At 43.6% G+C, this 24,115-nt stretch overlaps 1 protein-coding gene across 3 annotated transcripts in view; it reads right to left on the reverse strand.

The window, feature by feature from the left end:
* Positions 1-24,115, reverse strand: part of LOC138258996 (contactin-4-like) — a 789,032-nt gene that overhangs the window by 478,509 nt on the left and 286,408 nt on the right. For all 3 annotated transcript variants that reach the window (XM_069206362.1, XM_069206361.1, XM_069206363.1), the window contains exon 4: positions 3,865-4,040. In XM_069206362.1, coding sequence (XP_069062463.1) covers positions 3,865-4,040 — 176 coding nt within the window. The remainder of the gene's footprint in view (positions 1-3,864; positions 4,041-24,115) is intronic.

The following is a 24,115-nucleotide window of genomic DNA, read 5'->3' on the forward strand; positions in this document are numbered from 1 at the left end:
TAAGGGCAATGGGTGGAAGGCAAAGAGAAGCGTGAAGGCAGGGGTGGAGACGCAATAAGCAATGGGATGTAGACTGGAGTGTGAAGCAATAGAGAGTTGCAGGGTGGACAGCAGCAAACAAATAGGAAAAGCAAACAAAAAAATGAGCAGCATAAACAGAAAAAATTAGTTCCTTAGAGTTGAGCTGTGGAAGGCTACAAGTCAGCCAGTTAAAAGGATGGTTAAGAGATTAGTTTTGAAGCCCACTCTAAATTCTTGGTGCCCCAAAATAGACATTTTGCAATGAGATAGCTTGCACTACCTTGTACATGAGACCTAAAAAGGGGGGGGGGGGGGGGTACTTGGAATAATTCATAAAACATTAAGGGGGTCATTCTGACCCTGGCGGTCATTGACCGCCAGGGTCAACGACCACGAGAGCACCGCCAACAGGCTGGCGGTGCTCTCAAGGGCATTCTGACCGCGGCGGTTTGGCCGCGGTCAGAAAGGGAAAACCGGCGGTCTCCCGCCGGTTTTCCGCTGCCCTCAGGAATCCTCCATGGCGGCGCAGCTTGCTGCGCCGCCATGGGGATTCCGACACCCCATACCGCCATCCTGTTCCTGGTGGTTCGCCCGCCAGGAACAGGATGGCGGTATGGGGTGTCGTGGGGCCCCTGGGGGCCCCTGCAGTGCCCATGCCAATGGCATGGGCACTGCAGGGGCCCCCGTAAGAGGGCCCCACAAAGAATTTCAGTGTCTGCTTAGCAGATACTGAAATTCGCGACGGGTGCAACTGCACCCGTCGCACCTTCCCACTCCGCCGGCTCCATTCGGTGCCGGCTTCCTCGTGGGAAGGGGTTTCCCGCTGGGCTGGCGGGCGGCCTTCTGGCGGTCGCCCGCCAGCCCAGCGGGAAACACAGAATCACCGCGGCGGTCTTCAGACCGCGGAGCGGTGTTCTGTCGGGGGAACTCTGGCGGGCGGCCTCCGCCGCCCGCCAGAGTTAGAATGACCCCCTAAGTTGTCTTACTTTCCTCTATTTCTTTATGCAGCAGACAATGCTCTTTTACAGTAACAAAAAGCAATACTTGCACTTGTATACAATAAACATTGATTTTTGTTGAAGCTAACCTTAGTTCAACACGAAAAAATGGAGGAAAATTCCCCACAACATTGACTTTTGATTTGGGCGAAACACACTGAGGACTACAAGAAACCAATGCTGCAAAATAGCACAGTATTAGCAAATATGTAATATATATCTAAAAAACACATTTTTGTCAATTAGTACAGACCACTAAAAAGAGCAACATTTTATGTAAATAAGCCTGAACTCGTCCTGCAGGGCCCTGTTTACCTAAACCAAAACACTTCCCAACTAAATAAGAAGAATCACTTGGTGGGAGGAAAGTATTTTCTCCTAAAAAATATCACTTGTGTAAAGCACAGGGACAGAGTTCAGGCAGTGCTCCGGGTGTGTGCTTGTCCAAATTAACAAAAAATGAAAACTCCTTTTGATGTTTTTGGGAACATGAGGCTGTTCAGTTTTACTGAAAGAGTCAAACTGATGTCTTTAGTAAGAAACTGAGCACCTTTCTCCTTTCTAGCTTTAAAGTATCACAATAGTTAGCACTAAATCTCATTTCCTGAGACACCAGCCTTGGTTCTTACAAGAAATGTAACACCCTGTGTTCCCTCCAAATACTTTAAGATCCCACAACTCTCCCAAACAGTTCTATTGCACAAAAGCCCACTTATGTCTTCTAGGAAAGAAACTGAACACCCAGGGACATATTTACTAACATTTTGTAGAGGGTTTGCATCGCAAAGTGTATTTTCCAGCGCAAACTTGCCTGAAATTAATGAAAGCACAGCTTTGCGTTACTTAGTATCAATGGAGTGTCCCATGGTGGTACATGGGTACCACGGTTTTCTACACAAAACCATACCTATAACATTGGTAGGTGAGGCTTTCCATCACAAATAACACCTGTTTGAGGCAGTTGTTAAAAAGGAGACATGTTTTTTAAGACTGAACTGCTGCACTGTACAAAAAACATCCAAAGTGAAAGAAGTTTGGCTAAGTTCAGTATTTTGTAAGGGAAGGTCATCATTCCGGTTCAAAATCAATGCTAGACAGCACACAGACATCTTTTGTTGTGTCCATGGTGCTATGCGACCTGCCTGAGCGCGCCAGTGCTCGGGAAGAGAATAGGAGTGCCATATCTTAATAGATATGGAGCTGTTTTGCTCTCTCCTTCTGATGCAATGTGGCGCTGCAGCCCTGTTGAGTGACAGCTTTGTAAATCTGGCCTCAGAGGTCTGTTCTCAGTTTTTAGATCCCATAGCTCTATTAATAAACTGTTATTGAACGAGAAACCACTCTTGACCCTCAGGAAGAAACTGGACGCCCGTTTTTCTCATCTCAGACTTTCTGATCTAATACCGCTTCTGAGAAACAAATCCAATTGCACAAGAGATCACTTATGTCTCTCAGAAAGAAACTGAACAACCCCATTTCTCATCTCAGAATTTCTGATCCCTCATCTCTTAAAATGAACAAATTTTTCACAAGGCACCACACATGACCTTCAGAATGATTGTGAACACTTTCTTTTGTAATTTCAGACTTTCCGCTCTCAAAGCACTTAAAATCCAGCTCTAGCGCGCAAGAGAACACTAGATGCTCTCAAAAAGAAATGCAAGACCATCATATATTTTCTTCTCGCATGTTTAAATGAGATAGCACTTAGGGCCAGATGTAGGTACTTTGCAAATTGCGACTTGCAATTTGCGAGTCCGAGCGACTCGCCAATTGCCACTCGCAATTTGCAATGCAGAACGGTGTCTCAGACACCGTCTGCGAGTCGCTATGGGGTCGCAAAGACCCACCTCATTAATATTAAAGGAAAACCAGCTGCACTTAAAAAAAAATCCGAAACCTTTTGTTTTGGAATTTTTTCAGGGCAGGTAGTGGTCCCTTGGACCACTACCTGCCCTGAAAAAATATTTTGGGGTCCATTCACAAAGGGGAAGGGGTCCCATGGGGACCCCTTCCAATTTGCGAGTGGGTTACCATCCACTTCAAGTGAATGGTAACTGCGACTCCATTTGCGACCGCATACGCGGTCGCAAATGGTATTGCATACCACTGCGAGTCACAAATAGGAAGGGAACACCCCTTCCTCTTTGCGAGTCGGAAATGCATTTTGCGAGTCGGTCCCGACTCGCAAAATGCATTTCTGCATAGCAAACTCCGGTTTGCGACTCGCAAACGGCAATTTTTGCCGTTTGCGAGTAACAAACTGGTTGCTACATCTGGCCCTTAGAATCACCTGCCTTAGCGCAAACGTTCACTCACAGCTCTAAAGAAATCTTTCACAACCTTGTTCTTATCTGAGACATATAGCGCTTAGATTCTATGCACATAATCCTGTCACTGGAGCACTAGTATATATTTGTGCTCTCCCAAAGAATTAAGACATTTCTTATTTTTTGGGACAATCACACTCAACATCATATATATAAGAAAAATAATGTTTTTTCTAACACACTGTTACAGTCGCCATTTCGAGCCTGTGACAGGAATGACATCTGAGATGAAGAGAACTAAAATTGCGGCTTTCTGATCATTTGACTTTCAGTGACTCAAGTGCCTGCCGCCCTCGCCTCCCAGCGCTGCCATTGCCTTGTGCTCTATAAAAGCCTTCATGAACGTCATCTTGGGCAGGACCTCATTCCACCCGGCACTGAGGTCAGGTGGTGCTGAATTAATCCATTGACATTTAATCTGCGGTCTAGTGACCTAGAGCCCCTTCGGCCACAAAGCCCATTGTAAGCACATTTATAGACACATTCTTCAAATAGAAAGCACAGCGACTACTCACAGGCAAACTGCAGCTTGGCTTCTCTGCTCACAATGGTCCCGAAGCTGTTGCTTGCAATGCACTGGTAGGTGCCGGTGTCCTGCGTCTTGTTGGGATTATTGATGACCAGTCCTCCATCCTCCAGGACATAACGACCATCCACAGCCGAGACCACCTCAAATCCATTTACTTTCCACCTGATGTACAAAAGTGCAATCTGTCAAAGCTTCCACTTGTGATCTTAGACAATTCTTTTATATCATAAACCCAACACAATAGTTGTATTTGTAGAAAGCTTATTCATCCACATGAAGTCTTTAAGCACTATTGACAGATAATATATTTTGATTGCTACCCAACTCAAGTAGGTTTGCAGGAGACACCATTGTTCAAGTAAAAGAAACCTGGGCATACTCGATGCCTCATTTAAAAGAAATCGACGTATTGCTCACGATGCAGAAGTTTGCTTGTGTCACCCTGAGCCCTCCTAACGACACCATGGTAGAGCTGTGTTTACAATACAGCGCACCGTGACGCTCGTTCGCATGGCTGCATCAGACTTTCTGACACAGTTGTGGCTCATTGCTGGACTAGTGTCAAAAGTGTTTACGCTAGTCCAACAAAGCATGTTAAGGCCGATAGAACAAAGCACAGCATCACTTTAATGCCTGCCCAGAGAAGGTGTTAAAAAATCACACTAGAATAACACAGTGAAATCTTGTAGATTTCACTGCTCCATTCCTAAGGGCCTCCTTGCGGGGAAACGCCTCACTTGCACACATTATTCCTGGCCCAGGTATAATGTGGCGCAAGTGTTTGTAAATTCAGTGCAGGGTGGGGGACTGTTCTGTGCCATCCTATCGTCAGAAAAAAGGACGAAATGGCAGTGCAAGGGACTTATAAAATTAACCTCTTGATTTACAGGCGTCTGTCCTAAGAGTGACTGTTAGATCTGTGTCTGGTGTAGGAAGAGAAAGGCTATGGATGGTCAACCTCTTTATTCATAGGCTACTGTGTAGTGACTTGGCATGACTGTGTACATATGGGCCTTGTGGATATGCTATAGATGGCGAGTGTGGATGAGAGGTCCTTGGTGCTGCCTGCATTCTAAAGCCCTGGTGCAGAGCAATAAGGAATTTCCAAACCTTTGTGCATGGCTGTTGCAGGCAGCTTAAGAGCCTCCTCAAATATTAGAGCAGTCCTGTGATCTCTATTTCCCCTTTAAAAACTGGGGCAACATTTGTTCACAAGGCAGAAAGAGACTACCACTTGGTCACTCTGCATAGGATGTTCAGTTGGGGAGGTACAGGCTAACATAATATGTGCCAAGGCAATTGCTTCATTTGTTGAATAAGATGTGCCAATGCCCAAGGTATTTCTCATGAGGTCACTGCAAATCACTCCACACATTGCCCCCACTGTCAAATGCAACCACTGCCAAATGCCAGCCTCAGCAATACCTACTACCCATCACACTGCCATAAATGTAACAATTTGGACTTGTCTAGGACACCCAAAATGGTAAGAAATTCCTTGACACCCTAGGATTATTTTTAATATGCATTTCATCTGGTGAAATATAGCTAGTGCCACCATGTGGTGAACTGTCATAAAAAGTACTGGAGTTAAGCACCAGCAAACACCATCACAAATTAAGCATGGGCCTAGGGAGCAGTGTAGGATCCAACAACATATCCGGCACCCCACTACACAGTAACACACGGCACATTTTTTGTAATGTAGCACCTGAAGACTTAAGAACAATTAGCTACCATGGTTGGTTTTCAATAAGAACTTTAACATGCTAGATTTCTGTTTTAGTGTGGGTGATGGACGGCCCAGCATAAAAAGTGTGGAAGGTTGGGGGTACATGGATTCTGTGCTCCTGCTGCCCTTGTGCCCTCCAAATAGGATTAACCAATAGTTTGCTACAGGAAGTGCTTTCCCACCGTAAGCTTTTGTCCTCGAAACGTTTCTGCTTTTCGGGTAATATGATTTGACTTGTTCCTGCCCTATACACTGATGCACAGGGGAAACTGCTTGAACCCTTTAACACTAACAAATAATTCATGTTTTGAGAGTGTAACAGACAGAAATTTTAGAATAATTCATGCAAACAAGCCCTGTTGTAACGTCTGTTTAAGTTTTCCATGTTTTCTCTAATAACATCATTTTTGGAGGGTTAAAAAATCGACACAGCAATTTCAAATACATTTTTTCTAAATTATATTAGAGTGGGAACGCTCTGAAAAGTGAAAGGAAACATTTAGACTGCAACTGGCAAGAGAATCTTAACGGATTAACTGTCAGTGGAAGGATTTTATATCAGAATATCGAGGAAAACATTGCTGATACAAAATTATTGTGACCTAAATATGGAGTACAAAAATGTAAATTAAGTACAGATTGGTAAAAACAGATTTACGAATCTGGAGTTAGGTATAGCAAATCTAAGTTCATCTCTGTATAGTTTCCTTCACAATATTTTTCTTATGATGTTTTTTTCTCACGATGTTCTGCCCATGATATTCTGGTCGAAAATCCAATTGAATAAGGAAGAAATCGAATCTTAAAATTAAAAAAGTGCCTTTGTGAAGTAAAACTGATATTTCCTTATTCTACTTAATAACATTTTAATACATGGATTCACGACCATAAAATACCTTGATCTATAATTGGGAATATTATTCAAACCAATCATTAGTGAGAAGCAAAGGTTTAAAAGGGCAAGAGATCAAGTGAGTGTATGTTGTGTACTCATTTGAAAAGGCTGTGGTTCCCTAACAAATACTTTTTAAATTATTCATAGTGGATATGTTAGGAGGGCCATGTTCTGTACAAGATGGACACAGACAACAGTCTGGACCACAGCACCATGGCTTCACCCAGGGGGGCAACCCTCTAGGGGGATCTGTTCAGCCTAAGGCCAATGAAAACTTGTGAGATATAGGAGACTGGGGGTCGCCATATCACATTCTGCAAGGAGGCCCTATTTTGTTTTGTGTGTTAGGCCACATGGCTTCCCTACACTTCGACTGCACCTGGCCAAAGTATGTGAAGACATTCAATCAAACAAGGGGCTACCTTATGAATGAGTCAATATGATAAGATCATTAAGGACCATATGTAAAGTTTCTATTAATTCTAGAAAACCATGCTAGAAAAAGGCAAGGAATTACACCTGAAGATTTTGCAGACATCGGAAAATTAGTAAAACAAAATGGAGTCAACCCACTGGAGATTACACTCAGGGACCGGGAGGCAAAACAAGGCACTGAGGGCCAGAATATCATGCATTTTTGCGATCGCAATCGGCCCAATTGGGTCGTTTGTAATCGCAAAAATGCATTTTGGTATGTATGAATTCCAATATGCAATTCATAACTTGTTACCGAATTGCAAATTGGAATTGCGACTGCGTACCGATTCAGTATTAGGAAGTGGCGTGTCAAGGGCATCCCTTCCTAATACCGAATCGCAGTGGTATGTAGGAATGTTTTGTGACCGAAATGCGATCGCAAAACATTTGCATTTTACCACCTACTTTAAGTAGGTGGTAACTCATTCGCAAATGGGACAGGGTCCCCAAGGGACCCTTTCCCCTTTGGGAATGCATGCAAAAATATTTTTTAAGAGCAGGCAGTAGTCCCGCGGACCACTCTTGAAAAATGAAAAGAAAACTTTTCATTTTTCTTTTTAAATGCACCCTTTAAGGAAAATGGGCTGCATTAAAAAAAAAAAAATGCTTCATTTAAAAGCAGTCACAAGCATGGTGGTCTGCTGAGCCCAGCAGGCCACCATCCCTGTGATTATAGCAATTCACAATGGGTAGCAAATTGCGACCTACCTCATGAATAATATTGAGTTAGGTCAATAAGCGAGTCAGTGGGAATCGCTAAATTAAACTCCTGGAGTTTCATACATTCAAATAGCGATTATGTAATTGCGATTCACAGATAATCACAATTAGGTAATTGCTATTTAGAAAAATGATACATCTGGACCTAAATCTCATTTGTATTTTGTAAATGTTTATAGATGTTAAATCCTTTGGTGTTGCTAGCTAGATGGCAGTAGCTTATAGCTGAAGGACAGACAGAAGGTGGCTGAGATTTGCGGAAGTAATGTGTTTAAATGATAAGTAAATAGTGTCACAAATGGTGGTGTGGGACAGCCTTGTGTTTGGTCAACCTGTCTCTTAGCCTCTCTGTTCTTCAGGTGGATTTTGTAACCCAGTGGAGGAAGGTTGTTGAGAGAACTGATGGAGCCACCTCCAAGTCATGTCTCAGTGATGCCAGGTACATGCCAGTTGGCATCTGACTGTAGGTTGTTTGTGTTTAGTGTGTGCTTCAAGGATGAGTGTGCAGGGCATATAAACCAATCTTCTTGTCCAAAATATAATCAGATCTTCTCATCCAAAATTATTTTATGGACTGTCAATGCTGCAAAGAAAAGGATGAGAAGAAAGCACAATGTCATCAAGGAGCTTGAGTAGAGGAAAGCACTACAAGATAGGTGGCTGCCAGTTCAAATCTACAACATGTTCAGGGTGCAAGACAAACCAGCTTGAGTGAACATGACTAGAGAAAACACAAAAGGGGAAAAGCCTGCCAGCAAATTTAAACAGACTAAAAATATCAGTAATAAAACTAGCTCCCGAAGATGCAGTAAAAGTCTAAAATCTATTTCCCAATTGGCTCACTCAACATGAACCTTAAGATACTGATGTACATGCAGACTTACCAGTTAAAGATGGGAATACCAAGTAATATTCACAAATTCCAAATGGTATTCAACCCTGAAAGTCAGTCCAGATCACATATGGTTGCTGGCACAGCTAACATGGCAGGTTACAAATCACGTGCATTGCAAAACTGTCTTCTGAAAACATGCTGAGCTGTCATTCAACCATGCTAAATCCATTTTTGTTCTGTTCAAAGCTATGCCAAGCCAAGAAACTGTCCAAATTCATCAAAAGGTCAAGCTACTGTTCTATGACCGCATAAGTGCAATACTTTGCCAGGATTCTACTGCAGAGACTGTCTTCACGCAATGGCGAGGCTGACAAGGGCAACTTTTCTCACAAGCTTCCTACAGCACATGAGCCAAGCAGCGCCATATTGATCCCAAAAGTATCACATTTGTTCACATTGTAATGGAACTGGAAGCGATAACAATGTTACTTTGTTAATGCAGCAACATTCTTTCACCAGTTATCTTGCCACTACCTTTGCCCTAGCATATAGCCTGGTCTAATCAATGAGGATCAGAAGGGTTTTTTAACTGAGAGACAAATGAGAGGGTTGACACATTCCTTGATAGGCTCAATTGATCTTGCTACCACTCAAGGGGAAGTTGTAACCCTTGATGTGGCCAAAACCTTTGACCATGTCATTTGGAAATATCTAGGGGGCGTATTGAAGAACTTAGGAATGGGGATGAAATTCAGAATGTACTGTGAAGATGTACAGTACACCTGGTGCCCAGGTGCTAGTTAATGGTAGTCTTACTTCGCCAGTCAAGATTGGTGGGGGGACCAGACCAAGTTGTCGTTTGTCTCTCATTCTTTTTGGTCTGCCCATTGAACGTTTAGCGCAAAGTTTTGGGTTAAATAAGGAAATACTGCCATTCGTGGTTGGAACCTTCTCCAAAATGATAGCTCTGTATGCAGACAACTTGATTTTGTTTACTTCAAATGTTCAGAATGTGTGTGGCCCCATTACCTGGTCTGGGATAGATACGTGCCAAGCACAGAGCGGGAAGAGTTACGGCAAGTATCTATGAATATGCTTTACCTTGTAATTAAATCGCCTGCATTAAGGAAAAATAATTTCTTCACCTTACACAGAGCCTACAGGACCCCAGCAAAGCTGACCAAGACAAGAGGAGCCAGGGAATCTAAATGTAAGCACTGTGGAGACAGATAGGCAGATGATGTTCATATACTCGCCAGCTGTCCTGCACTGGAAAGGTTTTGGTTTGGCTCAAAGTGGACAAGACAATTTCAGGCATCTTGGGTCGGGATGTGGAGGTAAGGCCTACTATGCTTATGTTCCAGGTGGAACAGCAAGGTTCTGGATAAAGGGGCCCCTCAAGATTACAAAACCTGCTAATATTCTACTTGGTTTTTTGGCAAAGAGGGAGATCTGTAAAGTGTGGTATCAGCCCATGTCCCCAATCTGACATTCAGTGAGACACTTCAAGGGATTGGAAAATATGATTAACCAGAACAAGAGCAAGGTAGAAAGTGGAGCATTTTTGAACTTCTTAGAAACTGATTAAAGAATATTGTGTCCAATGATTATACCTCTTGATCAGTTTGGCTGTGTGGTGCCAGTCTTGATGCCCAGGATCATGTACCTGACAGAAAATCGACTTCGATATAAGCATGCAGGGTAGATGGGACCAAGAAGGTGCTTATTCAATGTGATAAGAGGACAAAGGAAAAAAAACCTCATTTTTTCACCAGCTATCTTGCTACTTCCCTAGCATTTAGCCTGCACTACCTGCTATAAAATCTAAAAAATGAATGGCATACAGACCTTTGTAAGTGAAGTCAGATCAATGTTTAAATCAATGTTTAATGCTGATGCTACCATAAGTGGCCAGTGTACTCCAGATGTGGCAGTGAAAGCCTTTAGGAAACAATACAGGAGTTATTTGAATTTGCTGCATATCCCAAGATTGCCCCCTCTAAGAGACATACAAATTGAGAAAGTCACTGAAAAATAAATTAAGGTGTTTAGGAAGCAAAGATAATATAGGTGTAGAAGATATGATTGAAGTGCAGGTTTACCCGCTATAGAAAATCCTGTGAATGGTCATTGCTAGGTAGGAAGTTGCAAAAGTCCATGTTATAGAAAGTACAGTCTGAGAAGATGGTTCAGGTCCAAGAATAAACGGTTTTCACAATATAACAGCTGCCAATATCATAACAGGTCCGGGCAATTGTTATTTAGGGTAATAAACCTTAATGGATGATCAATAATATTCAAAGCTATGTAATGGGCAACAGTAAAAATAGGTGTTTGCTAGTTGGGAGGAGGGTGTCTTAGCCTCCATGACAAGAAGACATATTTCCTAGCACACCAGTGGTAACAGATGGTTTCCATAACGGCAACCTCTATTGAATAGTTGATATGGCTGGTGGCTCACTAAGGAAGTCAGGAAAAGGCAATTACACCCGATTGTGGTTCAGCCTGGGGTTTGGGGTGGGTCATTACAAGTCTCCCCCAGTAGAAACAAAAAGAGGGTAAGATAGTAAGATGTCAAAGAGCAGCTAGGGTCCTCAAACCAAAAACACAGGATGCATCAATATGGGGATCAATAGTTTAAAAGGTAGTAAGATGTTACCCTAAAATGAGTGGGTACCAAAGCATTATGTAATCTGGGAACATCATATCAGAAAACAAGTGGCACGGACTTCCCCTACTTAGAAGTGATGTTGAATTTAGTGGATTTAGTGAAGTGGGAGTACACACAGTTCATCGCCTGACTAAGGTTTTTGAGAAATTGGGGATGAGCATTAGCCAGTGAAATATTACAGGCTAGTCAGATCAGTTTCTTCACTGAGAAATTTCATCCATACTTTAGGAGACCCTGCCTCCAGACTCCACGCAATAGTTCATCTACCACTTCTTTTACTTCAACCTCAGGCTAGTGTTCTTGCAAATTCTTCAGCTGAGAACGTATATTTTGGACCATACAAACATCACTGGATAAATATGTGGTGTTTGTATATCCCCACCATTGCTATATGGCATAGGGAAGTAATAGGCTGCCATCATCGGCTATCTAAGGGTATGCCCCATAGTTAGTTAATGTGGAACATTGTGAACCTTTAACTCATTACTGAAGTATGGTGATTTTAGCAATACAGAGGTGTTATTATCTGTTTTTTTGTAAAAAAAAAAAAAAAGAAACACAACTTGATTGGAAATATGGAACACAAATGTGATTTTTAGGATGGTAAACTTCAAAGGTGGAGGGCATTACACCTTCTCACATTGTCATAGTTGGTGGATTGGTTCACATCCAGATCCAAATAAGGTTCATGTAAAACAAGTATGGAAGCAAAGATATGAAGAAAGCTAAGTTATCAAAGAAAGGTTAATAAGTGGTGTTCACGGGGAAAGCTTGTTCCACTATTTGAACCAGCACAGATACTTACTTCTGTGCAGCCGGCTGTTCTGCACTTTCCAGACACTGTTGTTTAATTCATTAGGGTGAGGATGATATGTCTTAAGAACAATATATCTGAAATTCTGGTCCCACCCACACCTCTCTGACTCCACAACGACGAACTCAATAGCCCCCTGTGCTGTTTCTTTCACAATTCGACCAATGACTACAACATGCTGGGAATGATCCACCAGGGAATCAAAAAATGTTGAAAGTTCGTATAAGTTTTAGGGCCAGATGTATGAAAGCTGTTTGCGAATGCAAAATGCCATTTCAGAATGTATGAAATACATTCTGAATGCAATTTTAAGGAATCGCTAAAATTGCGACTCTCTAAATTAGAAATCGCAAATAAGGATTCCTTATTTGCGATTTCTTAGCACATGTATGAAGCAATTCCTAAATGCGATTTTGGCATTTAGGAATCGCTAACCATGTGCAAAATTTAAAAATGCATTCATAATGCATTTTTAAATTGTACATGTAAAGCACACATGACCTTTTGGCATGTGTGCACCTTACATGTCCCCCAAAAATATTTTGGGGTGCAGCAGAGGGGGCCTTAGCCCCCCAGAACTCTGGGGTTTTGTATTTCCAAAATTGCGATTTCTGAACCAGAAATCGCAATTTTGGAAATGCAAAAAATTCACAAGCTGCGAATGGGGCCGGTATCGCAATTTGCGATTTGGTAATAGCATTTGCGATTTTTAAGAAATCGCTATTACCGATTCGCAAATGTGATACATGGCACTTTGCGAGTCGGAAATAGCGATTTCTTAAAAATCGCTATTTCCGAATCGCAAAGGGCCGTGATGATACATCTGCCCCTTAGTTTCTAAAACCTACGTTCTCTCTCCTCTGAGGTCAATATGTCAAACGTTACACTCCTGTCCCAAACCTTCGGCCTGGCAAAAATATAATCACCATGTTCTGTGTTTCACTGAGCAGGAGTTTCATCTTTTCTTGGTACCAGCCATGGACGGACCGGGATGCAGTACTACAAGCAGTTACTACGTGGTACTTTGCAACCTGCTTCTATTACTGAATTACAAGAGTGCATTACAAAAGGCCGCTAATAGGCTGCATTCTATTTGTACACAAAGATAGATTAAAAAAGACGCTCACTAAACTTATTTCTGTCCGACAACATTCACTGAACATCAATGGTGTAGGACACATATCGTTACTAGGCGTCGTTTTGCAGTATTTCTGTATTACAGTGATGATAGTATTACAAATTTGTTAACTAGTTATCACTCTGAAGTTGGAACAAATAGCGGGTTACGACAGAGTACAAATGATGCTTTATTGAAATGACTAAACATGCTAACATTGTCGAAGGTCGGTTGTTGACTATATTTCTGGCTATATTTCAATATAGCTTGCTTGCACACCAAAAAGGGGAGGGTCTGATTCATTATTGTGTAGTGTCAAGGAAATAAGCATTGCTATATTAGGTCCTGAAATTGTCTGGCTTTCTTGTATATCTCAGGGCTTTTTGGATGTAGTTAAATGTAACACACTGCTGGGAACTGCAATTTTGTTAATCACATTGCAAAACGTTCGATGTGGATTCTCTTTATTATTACTTCGTATCTGTATAATGATTAAGAAAGAGAAGTGCATTTTTCAATACTTCATCACTTATAAATTTGTTCCATTGAGATTTCCAGGTCTGTTTCTGTCTACAACCAGGAGCCACTTGCTCTGAATTTGATCGTTATTTTTCATGTGTAGGGCTTTTATTTTATTTTTCTCATTAGTTATCCTGCAATACCAGTTGGCAATCACATATCATTGCTGGATTGCAGACATGGACTGTGCACCCATTTAATCATTGAAATTAAGCCTCTCACTCATTCACCCATCCATGCACTCAGTCCTTCACTCAACCATCAGCTGATTCCCCCCCTTAACCATTAAATCTGTCACATTGACATCTACATAAACTACCCAGTCAATGAAGGACCACCATCTCTGAGAAAACCCTCAGTCCTATTTGCTGTCTTCAAGGCGCAAATAGAAACAATATGCTGTAATCAGGACACAGTAGAAGCAAATCTTTCAATTTAATGTGTTAGGTCAAGGTGTCACAGCATATGTCCATCACACAGTGCCCAATTTTCAACAACCACTTCAAATAATTCTTATTTATGCTCATTATAAGGCAATACCATTATGAATGTGTCTCATGTTGATATCCTGAAAAGTAGCATGGCTCGGGCCGTCGTGAACCAACGATGAACTCTCATGTTGCAGGATGTAATGGGTGCTTTAGTTTCACATTCACTAAAATGGCACCAGCTTTGCTCAAAAAGTGCGCACACATCACCATAACCACATCAGATCTCAGGTAATGACTAGCTGTGTGACAGAGCGTGTAGTCTCCCACCCTACAGTTTACCTCTCAGTGATGGAGCGCTGGCACTTCCATGTCAATATTCTGCATGGTACAGAAAACAGAACTGATTGCCTCCTTACAAGACCTTCCATCATTCCACAGAAGGGCAAAAACTCGGGCGGAGGGGAGGGAGGTGCCTATTGACTCTCTGCCACTCATCCGCCCGCTTCCTCCATCACTTTGTCTTGCACAGCCACATCCTACCCAGGACTTCAGCCTTTGAATTTCCCTTAACCTTTCAGTCAGACATAGAGAACTATGAACATATGTAGCACTACCGGAAAAGCAGGAACACAGCCAGGAAGCAACAGCGCCCTGAACAGGGAGCGGAAATCTTCTAGGGTTCAAGATTGTTTACTAGACAGAGGGATCATGGAAATTCAATTTACACCTGTTAGTGGCTTGATCTTTGAATGCAAATATAAAAACCTCAATTTGTACATGTTAATCTTTTTACTAACATACTATTGAACCAATATGGTGCAATATTTCATAAGTGTAAATCTACTCTACTGGACAGGGTGTAGGTGTTTCCGGATGGGGATACTCTGAACGGTTTGTGCACACCCACAAATGAGCACATTTCTGACTATTCACAAATATTTTTCTCAAACCATTCCCACCCTAGATATTTATTTCAGTCCGAGGCAGAAATAAATCAGTTTTCGGGCAAGGAATGGGAGCTTGCAAATATGGTGGGAGCTTGGGATAAGGAGTTTATTCAAAGGGAAGAAGCATTTACAAAGTTAAAAAAAGAGGAAAAAAGGTAATTACTTACATTTGCACTTCTGGGATTTTTTCAAGGGAACAGCAGTAAAGGAACTCAAAATAATGCATAATAAAACTCTAACAGTGGCAGCTCCCTAGAAGTATTCCTGGAAAGCTTTGTTCCAGAAATTGGTAATTCTATAGTCAGAAAGGTATAATTAGACAAATGTGGATCTTCCAAAACGTTCTTTGGAATTGGGCCCATAATTCATAAATGCTTTCAAGAGATGTATCATGAGAAGTGATAACGCTGCTGAAAGAGGCCCAGAGGCCATTCCACAGAAGAATGTAAAACGGTAAAGGCATGTAAAAGATCCATCTGAGGCAAACAAGGTGGTTCAGATATTCAGATAGAAATAGAAGACTATTGCAGTGAGGCCGTACTTCATAGGTGTGGGAGAAACAGGAAGGATTGTCTTTCAATGCAAACGTTTGCAAATTATTCATACATCATGTTGCATTTGCTCCATAATGGTGTTTGGACAAAATATCGAGGAAAAAATATTGCGTGGTCAAAATATTGTGTCAAGAACATCGAGGACAAAATTATTGTGAAGGTAAGTTTCTATGAGAAAGCAAAGTTTTACTTAACTGCACATACATGTACCTTGACAATATACATCATCAAGGAAAAACTCTACTTACCTATTTGAGATTATTTCTTGATATTTTGTTCCTCAATACTTTTTACAAGATATTCTGTCCACACAATGCTTTTGTCATTGATCTTCTATGAGACATCTACTATAACATAACTTGCCTTTGAAACATCAATAATAGATGGGAAGGATCCATCACATATTACAACACAGAGGCTGGTAGGACTGTGAAGTCTAAGTCTGGCTCATCCTAAGTAGGCCAGCAAGCCAGGGATAGCGGCCCAGGGACATCAATTAGGGATAGTGAGGAGTTGCAGTTGCTACCCTGGCCTTGTCCTTTGGTACCAATGGCACCACAATTGCCACCCCTGCAATGAAGGATAGCTTCAACAGCAGGTACAAAATGTCAAAATTGTTTTAAGACCTGCCGAGATATAACGAGCAGTCGCAAAGCCAGCAGGTTTGCTATCTGTGCAGCTTTTTTAGCTTTGCAAGTGCTTGTTTGTGCGATGAGGAACAAACAGAGACTAAAGAATCTCAAAGCTGATGATACAGAGGTTGTTTTCTTTTCAGTGGAATCCGTTTTTTGAATGTGTTTGTCAGTACTCCCGTGTTGCTGCACCACTCACCAACTGATTAGAAATAAGGCAGCAGTCTTGGAATGAGATACCATTAATATAGTATGGTTCCATGACTAACACCAAATTAACCTGGCCATTTGCAAACAAGGAAGCAGCACTAGGGAGTGAGTGCTGGCAAAAGCATCTGAAAAAATGGATGCTATAAAAATATATCTATCAATGTTTTCTGTAGCATTATTCTTGAGATGCTTTTCTCAATGCTTGCTCCTCCGGTGCCACCATGTTGCCCTCCAACTATAAAATGGTCTATGATGCAATTCAATGGAGGTGGAGGGACACACCCAAATAGTCAAGAGAAAACTGTGTCACCATAAGACTCCTGTGGGCTCTCAGTAAGTGTAGTTGACAACATCTCAAGCCACAACAGCCTGCTTTCTCTGCAGCTTTCATTTTTAGATGCTTGTGTAAAAGCCCGCTCCACATTGGTATCACTCCCCAAATACAACATAAAACCTTACGTATTACATTGGAGATGGTAGGACACAAAAAAACCATTGACACAAAAATACACCAGTGGGCTGACCCATGATGTGATTGACACTGTGTCAAGCCAAGGACTGAAGGATTGAGAGCAAAATCACAAATGGCTGAAGGCGAATGGTTCAAAGCCCTTTTAAGTTAATATACAATATAATATGTTTGCCATGCATGTCAAACTTGAACCCCTTATCCAAGTGCTCACACTTCTATGTTGCTCTGACTATGACTGCCAGTCTCATAACTCTTTTCACTTTACTGATAACCTTTTTATCTTATTATAAGTATGTATGCCATTTTGAATACATCTGAAGCACGTCCTATTCCCTTGAGTAAATATTTAATTTGCAACTGAAATTTGTGACTTCATTTTTTAGGTTAGGCAGAATTAGAAGGCATTATCATTATTTATTTTAGTGCTTTTCTATAGTTCACACCATGTCACAAGCTGCATCAGAGCACATAGTACAGTGAAAGCACAAAGATACAGCAAATGGTTGAGAACTTAGGGCCTCATTATGACCCTGGCGGGCGGCGGAGGCCGCCCGCCAGGATCCCGCCCTCCATTATACCGCTCCGCGGTCAGAAGACCGCGGAGGGTATTATGAGTTTTTCCCTGGGCTGGCGGGCGGTCTCCAAAAGACCGCCCGCCAGCCCAGGGAAAAACTCCCTTCCCACGAGGATGCCGGCTCGTAATCGAGCCGGCGGAGTGGGAAGGTGCGACGGGTGCAGTGGCACCCGTCGCGTATTTCAGTGTCTGCAAGGCAGACACTGAAATACTTTGCGGGCCCTCTTACGGGGGCCCCTGCCGTGCCCATGCCATTGGCATGGGCACGGCAGGGGCCCCCAGGGGCCCCGCGACCCCCCCTACCGCCATCCTGTTCATGGCGGCTTTCCCGCCATGAACAGGATGGCGGTAGGGGGGGTCAGAATCCCCTCGGCGGCGCAGCGAGCTGCGCCGCCTTGGAGGATTCTGAGGTCAGTGGAAAACCGGCGGGAGACCGCCGGTTTTCCCGTTCTGACCGCGGCCAAAGCGCCGCGGTCAGAATGACCAAGGGAGCACCGCCGGACTGTCGGCGGTGCTCCCGCCCCCGTTGGCCCTGGCGGTAGAGAACCGCCAGGGTCAGAATGAGGGCCTAAGTTTGTTCATGAGGTTTAAGTTGCACTGTATGGTATTGTGGTTGCATCTAAATAGTGCTTCATCCCCCCTAATGAAGCGATGCAGTGAATTAGCAGATAGATAGCACACTAAACCATACTGTGTGAAGAATGTTTAATTGTAGTGTTGCCTACATGGCATTTGCTCTAGTGTTGTGCAAGGTGACTGGTAGAATACTAAGAGTGTGAGTAGTAGACATTATTCGGAGGGGTGGGGATCCTTGTTGATTCTGCACCCACCACACCGTGGCACATTTAACAAGACAATTGGGGCCTCATTATCATTATGAGTCTGGTGGTCCTATGACCGCCAGACTTGCGGTGATGGTCAGAACACCACCAATGTGGCGATCCGGCTTCCACATGATGACCGTGGCAAAAACACCATGGTCAGACCGCCAGCACCGCCCCATTAGTGCCAGCCGATGGCCTGACGGTGCCAGCGGTGCTGGCTGTCTGAATCCACCAGGGCAGCGCTGCTAGCAGCGCTGCCTTGGGGATAATGACCCACGTGTCCGCCAGCTTTTGCATGGTGATTCCAAGGCCATGCAAAGGCCGGCAGAGGCGGAGTGCCAACACTGCACTTGGCACAGGCAGTGCAGGGGCCCCATAGGGGTCCCTGATTTACAGGCAGTGAGAAGAGCGAGACAGGTGCTGTCGCACCCGATGCACCGCAACATTGCCGCCGGCCCTATTACGAGCAAGCGTCAATGTTGTGGGTAGTTTCCCGCTAGGCCAGCGGGAAACTCATGAATAGGGCCAGCGGGCGGAAAACCGAACTGGCGGTCTTCTGGATGCACCAGTTTGGCGGGGGCCTCTGCTGCTCGCCAAACTCATAATGAGGTCCTTGGTGTCTAACCTGAGGGTCATTTGTACAGCTCCAGATAGGTACCATTCAGCCTTTGAGCTTTCTTTTTTATTTCAAAATGCTTTATTAGGTTTTAAGGAATACAAAAAAGAAAATGGGAGGTGATAAGAGGGGTAATGAACATTTGTAAGAAGGAGAATGCTTGTAGTTTATGAATACATCCATGGGTAGAGCAAAGTACAGTCAAATGAATACAGAACTATATCACAGATGTGGGTTATGCTGTACTAATGATTGTAGACCCTGAATGGGAAAGGGGAAGAGGGAGGAGGAAAAAGACATAGGGGTGCTTCAGAAAGAGAGAAAAATAAGAGAAAGAGTGGAATAGGAGAAGGGAGGAATGTCAAGGGTAGTGCGATGGCAGTGATGCGATGGTAGGTGATATTACCGTTACTCAGAGAAAGAGGTAGATAAAGAGGTGGATTACCCCCAACATTGGGAGTAGGTGGGTTTTGTGTTCTGAAGGAAGCTTAATCTTTTGTATGTATAGGTCTAGTTTATTCCATAGCTTCTGAGATGTCTGGTAGTTGTAACTGTTATTAGAAAGTGTATTTTCTGCACATTTTGTAAAGCAGACCCATGCCCACCAGGTTTGGTGTGATAAGTTTTGGAATGATTTTCATTAGTAAATGATGTTTTTTATTTCTATCATTAATAGGAGGTCCACAAGAAAAATGTCTGCTTGGTATGGTTTCAAGACAGGAGTATGCGACCAGGGACCCATGGTCATTGTGTGAGAATTCAAGGAAGTCTCAATGTTGAAAATAGTGTGTATTACTTTTTTGATCTTTTTCCAGAAATAGTGAAACTGTCTGCAGTGGAATAGCATGTGGTTGAGGATGCCTGAAGAGTATTGACAGTTCCAGCAATTATCTGAATCCAAGAGCCTTAGTCTGGAGAGTTGCCATGGGGTCCAGTATGCACTATGTAGTATCCAATATTTGCATTGTGAGAATTTTTTTGTTTTTGAGGCGCATGTCCAGATCTTTTTCCAAGAATCATCGTTTAAGGTTGAGAGAGTGGAATTAGGTGCCATTTTTATACATTTAGTTTGGATTTCGGAAGTGATTTTCTTTTTGGTTTTGGAGGAGTTTTGAGTTTGTGTATTGTGGCTGCTGCATGAGGAGGGTTGGATAGTTTAAAGAGAAGGAGAATCAGAGTGGATTTGTGAGTGGAAGAATGCTTTTTCATCACGGCCCTTAGCTCAATGAAGTTGTAAAATTCGATGTTTTCTAAGTTGTTGGAGGTCTGTACTTATGCAAATGTTTTTGAGTCGGTTGATAAGTCGAGGTCTTTGAGAAATGAGATATTGTTTGATGACCACAGTGTTCATGTTGAGGAAGTGCCTTCAGTTTTAATTTTAGGGTTGTTCCACAGAGACACTTGGGCACTAATTACAAGTTTGGCGGGCAAAAAAGGCCGCCTGCTAAACTCCAACGGTCTCTTTCCCACCGGCCTTATTATGAGTTTCCCGCTGGGTCAGTGGGAAACGCACAACAACATTAACACCGGCTCATAATAGAGCCGGCGGAAATGCTGTTGTGCGTCTGGTGCACCAGCACCTGTCGCGCAAATCACTGTCTGCCCAGACAGTGATTTGCGCGGCGGAGCTGGTCAGCGTCTGGTCTTTTAGGATTTCTTCATTGAATCTCTATTGTTTCGACTTGGGGTGGTTGTGGCAAACTTGTAATTCCACTGAAATGCATGCATGGTCTGATATCAGTATTGGTTTGATAGTGTAAACAGAGGCAGCGGGAGTGAGGGTGTTATTTGTAGGTATGTAGTCTATTCTTGAGAGCGTATTATGAGGGTGTGAGTAAAATGTAAATTTGCTTCCTGTCGGATTGTGGGGGTGCCATATGTCATTGAACAGTGGTTTTTACCATAGGTTCCTCATTTGTTTATGTAATTTATTGGGTCTATATTTACATGCTCACAGTATGCCAGAGGAATGCTAGAATCATTTGGTAACTCACAGAGTTGTTTATTCAGCGTAATCCCGAACTGGGTATCATCAGCCATTGGGGTGCAGACATAGATTATATAAAATGAAGTGGATTTTTGTTAACTTTATTATTAGCCCAGGGGCCCCACCCGTTCCCGCCATCCTGTTCCTGGCGGTCAAACCGCCAGAAACAGGCTGGCGGGAAGGGGGTCGGAATCCCCATGGCGGCGCTGCTTGCAGCGCCGCCATGGAGGTTCAGCCCTGCCAGGGGTAGTCCAGCAGGAAACCACCAGATCCCCTTTTCTGACCGCGGCGGTAATGGGCAATGAAGCACCGCCAGCCTGTTGGCGGTGCTTCCGTTGCCCGCGGCCCTGGCGGTTTAGGACCGCCAGGGTCAGAATGAGGGCCTTAGTTTTCAGTACATGTTTAGAAAGAATATTATCTAGCTATAGGGGTTATAATGAGTATTACAATAACTGTGGTGGTATTTGTGTAATGTATAAACTGGTCATTGTTGGATAGAAATTTGTTGTTTATGCCTGTGACATCTGAAGGAAGAGAGGATAGCTTATAAGTAAGGAGCGAGGGCGGGGAGAACATAAAAGAACAAAAGAAGAGGAAAGGTTGAGAGGAAAAAATCCTTAACCCACCCGTAACCCACCAAATTAATACTTCCCGGGAGGTAGAAGGAGGTGGTTGATCTTTCTAAGAATAATAAAGTAAATAACATTGAGTTGGATTACAATTAAATCTTGCAAGATTGATTGGGGGCACAATTTCAGAAATCCACCGAATTTGAATAAGATTAATTGTAAACTTATTTCATAGGATTCTAATTTCTGAATCCCAGATGGAGTAGTTTTGTGCATATATCTATACTTTTTTACTCATAAATCAATTCATGTTGAGCAAAGTGGGTTGGCTTATGTGGACGACTGACCAAAATGCTTTGGGCCCAATATCTCACATGAATCACCTGACAGTAACAACTTAATTTTAAGGGCTGTGAGACAACTAGGTTCGCAGTCTCTGCCTTTTTAATTGCCACTAAGCAGTTTACATCAGGTATGTCTGAAATTTTGAGGGAGTCATGCCTACAAAATGAAGCAGACGAGGGCCTGTTTCAGTTAAAAACAAAGGGGGTCATTCCGACCCCGGCGGTCAAGGACCGCCGGGGCCGGGGATGCGGGAGCACCGCCAACAGGCTGGCGGTGCCCCGCCGGGCATTCTGACCGCTGCGGTCAGACAAGGAAAACCGGCGGTCTCCCGCCGGTTTTCCGCTGCCCTTGGAATCCCCCATGGCGGCGCAGCTTGCTGCGCCGCCATGGGGGATTCTGACACCCCCTACCGCCATCCTGTTCCTGGCGGTTCGTCCGCCAGGAACAGGATGGCGGTAGGGGGTGCCGCGGGGCCCCTGGGGGCCCCTGCAGTGCCCATGCCAATGGCATGGGCACTGCAGGGGCCCCCGTAAGAGGGCCCCACTGTGTATTTCAGTGTCTGCAATGCAGACACTGAAATACGCGACGGGTGCAAACTGCACCCGTCGCACATACCCACTCCGCCGGCTCCATTCGGAGCCGGCTTCCTCGTGGGGAGGGGTTTCCCGCTGGGCTGGCGGGCGGCCTCCTGGCGGTCGCCCGCCAGCCCAGCGGGAAAGCCTGAATGGCCTCCGCGGTCTTTCGACCGCGGAGCGGCCATTTGGCGGTTCCCGCGGGGCGGGCGGCTACCGCCGCCCGCCCCAGTCGGAATCACCCCCAAAATGTTTTGCAAAGAACAAAAAAACAGGGTGTTAGCTGCATTAGCTGTCTCACCATTAATAAATAGGGCAGATGTGATTTAAAATCTATAAAAAAATATTCCAGCACAGCGTGGGGCCCTGAAAAAGCGGAGGACTTGGGAATATTGGCCTTTCTGCTCTTTTTTTACATACCTAATCTATGTGGATGCATGTATGCATGTTTGCGTTGTGCACATGTTGGGGATTGCCTTGTCTGTGTAAGTGGGATGCGTGTTACTATTCAAAAAATAATACTCAGGCAACCCTTTCCTTCCCACCACAATTCCCTCTGACTCACTTCATACTCTCGTCATGATCTTTAGGACAGACACTGGACACTCGAGTCCTTCTCACCCAAGTGATTGAATTCTCTGCCAGCAGAATACCCATCAAAATGCCAAAGGTCACCAAGTCTTTGGGGAGTATATGTGCATGAAATCAGTTAGCCGCACTAGAAACATCTACTATGCATTGATGCTGCCTCACATTGCATGCACCAAGCACTATTACTTAATTTTATTTATTTATGGATTGTTCACTGCATAATATGTCCAGGAGGCTGTCTGCCCACTTAACATTTCCTTCCTCACCACAGGGAACATTATGTAGGTCAAAGACAAAAAAAATAACATATAGTGTGAACATTTCCAATCTAATTTGGTAATCAAATATACAGGCTGTTCATAATAAAAAGCAACATACAACACTTTTACAATGTCAGCAACTGTGCTGTAGTCAGTGTAGTGGAGATGAGTAAGCTAGAGGGAAGGCTAGGCTAATGCCACGCCCTTCTGTGCTGGACGATTATCAGCTGAGAAGGGAGCATAGTCTCTGGATGCCAGCCTCTGCCTTGTTGTGGACCTCGAAATGTGCTCCCCTCCATGAAAGTTGCCTGCATCCTCTACCTTTGAAAATGCACCAGTGAAATACTTTGCCTGCTGATTTACCCCACCTGTCTTCTCTGGATGACTCAGGTACCTTAGGTCCTGAAGTGGTTTCATAACAATGGGCCCAAAGGGGCCCACAGAGAAACCACAGCTGGGCTCTCCTGAATGTTGAGACTCTTGGCTGGGCCTTTATCCTGCACCCTGGCTGTGGAAATGGAAGCAAAAAGTATAGCAATTATTGGACCTGTGGGGTGCTTGAGGCATACAAGCCATAAAAATCCTAGATGCTGTTTACTCTTCATGGGTTGGACTGGTCATTTTGCTACTCTGGTATTTCCCATACGGACTGCAGGCTCAACCCACATTTAAAGTCTCAGGGTTGATTTAGTTTTCCTGTCTGGCCCTGAGTATGCACCCGCTTAGCCAATATCAGAAGAAGAAGCACTAAAGCAGGACAAATAATTATAAAGTTTTAGAGCATTGTCATTCTTAGACCTAAGCAAGCATGTCTGCAACAGCACCTCAAACGATCACCGTTCATCTACCAAAGGAATCAAATAGCTGCAGATC

The sequence above is a fragment of the Pleurodeles waltl genome, chromosome 9 (genome assembly GCF_031143425.1).
Source record: "Pleurodeles waltl isolate 20211129_DDA chromosome 9, aPleWal1.hap1.20221129, whole genome shotgun sequence".
Lineage (NCBI taxonomy): Eukaryota > Metazoa > Chordata > Amphibia > Caudata > Salamandridae > Pleurodeles > Pleurodeles waltl.